This window comes from Temnothorax curvispinosus, unplaced genomic scaffold (genome assembly GCF_003070985.1).
Source record: "Temnothorax curvispinosus isolate PA1 unplaced genomic scaffold, ASM307098v1 QBEX01018250.1, whole genome shotgun sequence".
NCBI classification, from domain to species: Eukaryota; Metazoa; Arthropoda; class Insecta; order Hymenoptera; family Formicidae; genus Temnothorax; species Temnothorax curvispinosus.
In genome coordinates, this window is record NW_020228030.1 from 2,101 (window position 1) to 5,067 (window position 2,967).

At 28.5% G+C, this 2,967-nt stretch overlaps 1 protein-coding gene across 1 annotated transcript; it reads left to right on the plus strand.

The window, feature by feature from the left end:
• Positions 1–435: 435 nt before the first annotated feature.
• On the plus strand, positions 436–2,472 carry LOC112468273. Its single transcript, XM_025037392.1, has 5 exons — positions 436–557; positions 709–952; positions 1,029–1,091; positions 1,159–1,248; positions 1,476–2,472. The coding sequence occupies exons 1-5, from the start codon at positions 436–438 to the stop codon at positions 1,548–1,550; spliced, it is 594 nt and encodes a 197-aa protein (XP_024893160.1). The 3' UTR covers positions 1,551–2,472.
• Positions 2,473–2,967: the final 495 nt, after the last annotated feature.

Here is a 2,967-nt window from a genome sequence, read left to right on the forward strand (position 1 = left end):
TGTTTATCAAATTAACGCAACTAATTATATATTCAAAACATTTTCCATTTTTAAAGATAATGTATATTTATTTTACACAATTTTTAAAATAATTAATAAAAGGCAATCATCACAGGAATGACAATTTTCGGCATTTGTAAAAGTACCTATTCAAAAAATTAATTCTTAATTAATTTGTAAAAGTATATTTAAAAATTGATTCTAAAAAGTGATATACATATAAGATACGTACTATTTTGTAAATTTCAATATATATTATAATTTCATAAATATAGAATTTATTATATATACAAGATAAAAGTTTTAAACCTTATTATCCAAAAATGGTTAATAAATCTGTCATAGCATATAGGCTACAATTCAAAATATTATTTAGTAAAATAATATTTATAAAACAGGTACATCGGCACCAGGTTTGATGAAGTAAATCAGCATATGCAAAATCTATTGATAAAGAAAGAGCATTCACTAAAGAATACATGGAAGAAACCTACAATAATTGTTCATCAATGTACCTTGGGTACTGATAATTACAAGCGAGTGTTGTGGAGCTTGATGTAATTCAATACATATGCATATATTTATGTAGAATATTATTTTAATAGTATATAACAAAAAACAATCAATTATAATTTGTAAAAACAATTTCTTTTTATCATTTTTAGTAATAAAATGTTTTTTAGTAATAAAAAATTCATTTGTCGACAGACATCTTCATTTAGAACTATGTCGCATTGCACGTGAATGGAATCTGGTGTTTGGAATTCAAATGACTACCGAAACAGCATCTTATTCATTACTTGGAACATCATTATGCTTCTACTTATACAAATCGTTAATGCATCGAGAGCTAATACCAGTCAGCGTATGGTTTCGAATAGCTTTCCGGATGTTTATGATTGTAGGAAAAGTGTATATTATAAATTACATTTGTGAAAATGTCTGTTTTAAGGTAAAAAAAATGTACAATGCATTTTCAATACAAGAAAATATACATATATTCAATATAAATCAATTATAAATTTTAGGCTAACAAAATTGACAAAATAATCAATGAATTGACTTTTCGATTTGATGACGTTTTGAAAGAGGTAAAAAATATTTTAATAGCAAAAGAGTAAATAAAGCAAATTATGTTAAATGACTATTTATGTACAGATTTATCAGTTCAATTTGCAAACAATGCATCATCCGTTGGAGTTTACTGGAATGGGTTTCTTCCCCTTTGGTAACAAATTCCTCATAAAGGTTCATTTTTCATCTATTTTTACTGTTACTTTATTTTTGCATGTTATATAGAAATTCATAAAATTGCTTCTAAGCTTATCGTTAAAGTTGTTATTAAAGTTAAGTTATTACTTTTTTCTTACATACATTATATTATTTATCTTACATTTATCTTACATCATATTTAAATATAATGCTAGCTTTACAAATAATAAGAATTAATTGAAAATTTATACATTTTTTCTTAGTTCTGCGTAGCGATTACAACGTTTTTGACCATCGTGATACAAATGTCGACGCCTGATTTACCTTTTAAAGAATAATCCACTCTGCACTTTATATTAAGTTTAGTATCCCAAAAGCTCATCAAAACAATTATTTGTAATCACATCGATTGTATGTATGTATATCGCTTGAGCCAATGTAGTAATAATTTAAAAAAACAATTTGTTATGTGATCAGCATAGATATTACTCGTATTTACGCCGTATTTTCGTCTTGCGCTTTATTCAATGTGGAACAAATACAGAAAACAGTTGAAAAGATCGTTTTAATACAGAATGTAAACGTTAAACATTAAAAGCAGAAAATAACAATTAAGAAGAGAACGCATATGCGCATACATACATGGATCGGTTGCGCATTGTATGTGACTTCGCTTAAGGGCTGTTGCCGATGATTTCGCTTAGGGGCTGTTGCCCTGAGTCGTGAGAGCGGTAAGCGACGACGCCTGGGGGACTATCGCCCTGAGTCGCTACCTGATTGTTCGGATGCGACAGCGCCTTAAGGTGTAGACCTTGGGTTGCCTTGGCTTAACACACACTTTATTCAATGTTCACAATTGTGTCCTTTGTATAGAATTTCAATGTTCGTCTCAAAGGAAAGGCAAAATCTCGAGCGATCTTTCGTGGCCACGTAACCGATATGTACACGTCGAAGTAACGAGGAAAAATCGAAAATCGGCCGTGACAACGAAGGATCGAAAACGCCGGAGCCACATCTAGCGACCGTTAAAACTTGTCCCTAAGATACCGAATTATTTATTTGTACATATAATTGATTGATGTACCTATAGGTGAATGTGTGTGTGTATGTGTCTGAGCCATCCGACAATCTCTCTTATTCGCTTTAGTTATGTCGTGCACGACGCATGTGTTTACTACATAATACAATTAATGATTCTACCAACTAGTAATTTTCTTCTTTTTGTTGTGCTTACAGATTAATCACGTAATAATATCTTTAAATGAGACACTATATAAAACGGAAAACATTTTTATTACACTTAAAATATTAATAATAATTAAAGGGTAAAACGCATTTTTTATATATAATTTATATAATCAATAATGTTAAAATTAAATAAATCAATTATTGTCGATTTATACACTTTTAGTACGTTTTAATATACTTTAATACACATGAAAATTATTTTGACAACAATATTAAACATTAGTTTATTTATTTTATTAATTAAATTTCTTTTAGTGTCTAAATCTATATTCTATCGATACTCTACAAATAATGTGACTTGCAATGTGATATCATTATTAGGATATGTGAGTTCATCGTGTTTCATTATGAATTATTCACAGATAATACAAGATATATATAATTTTCTTTGGCAATTACAGCAGTAGAATAAAAAGTAAGATGCAAAAATAATTGTAAATGTTCCGCATCGCAAATTTAATAATCTAGAAAGTTTTACCGTAAAATTTCACAAATTTCTACACTCTA

Bases quoted from the DNA above. Each gene is read 5' to 3' on its own strand.
- LOC112468273 (XM_025037392.1), top strand. From the start codon at position 436: ATGCAAAATCTATTGATAAAGAAAGAGCATTCACTAAAGAATACATGG. The intron at 558-708 runs GTAATTCAATAC...ATTTGTCGACAG, and splicing joins CGAGTGTTGTGGAGCTTGAT to ACATCTTCATTTAGAACTAT. The intron at 1,249-1,475 runs GTTCATTTTTCA...ATTTTTTCTTAG, and splicing joins GTAACAAATTCCTCATAAAG to TTCTGCGTAGCGATTACAAC.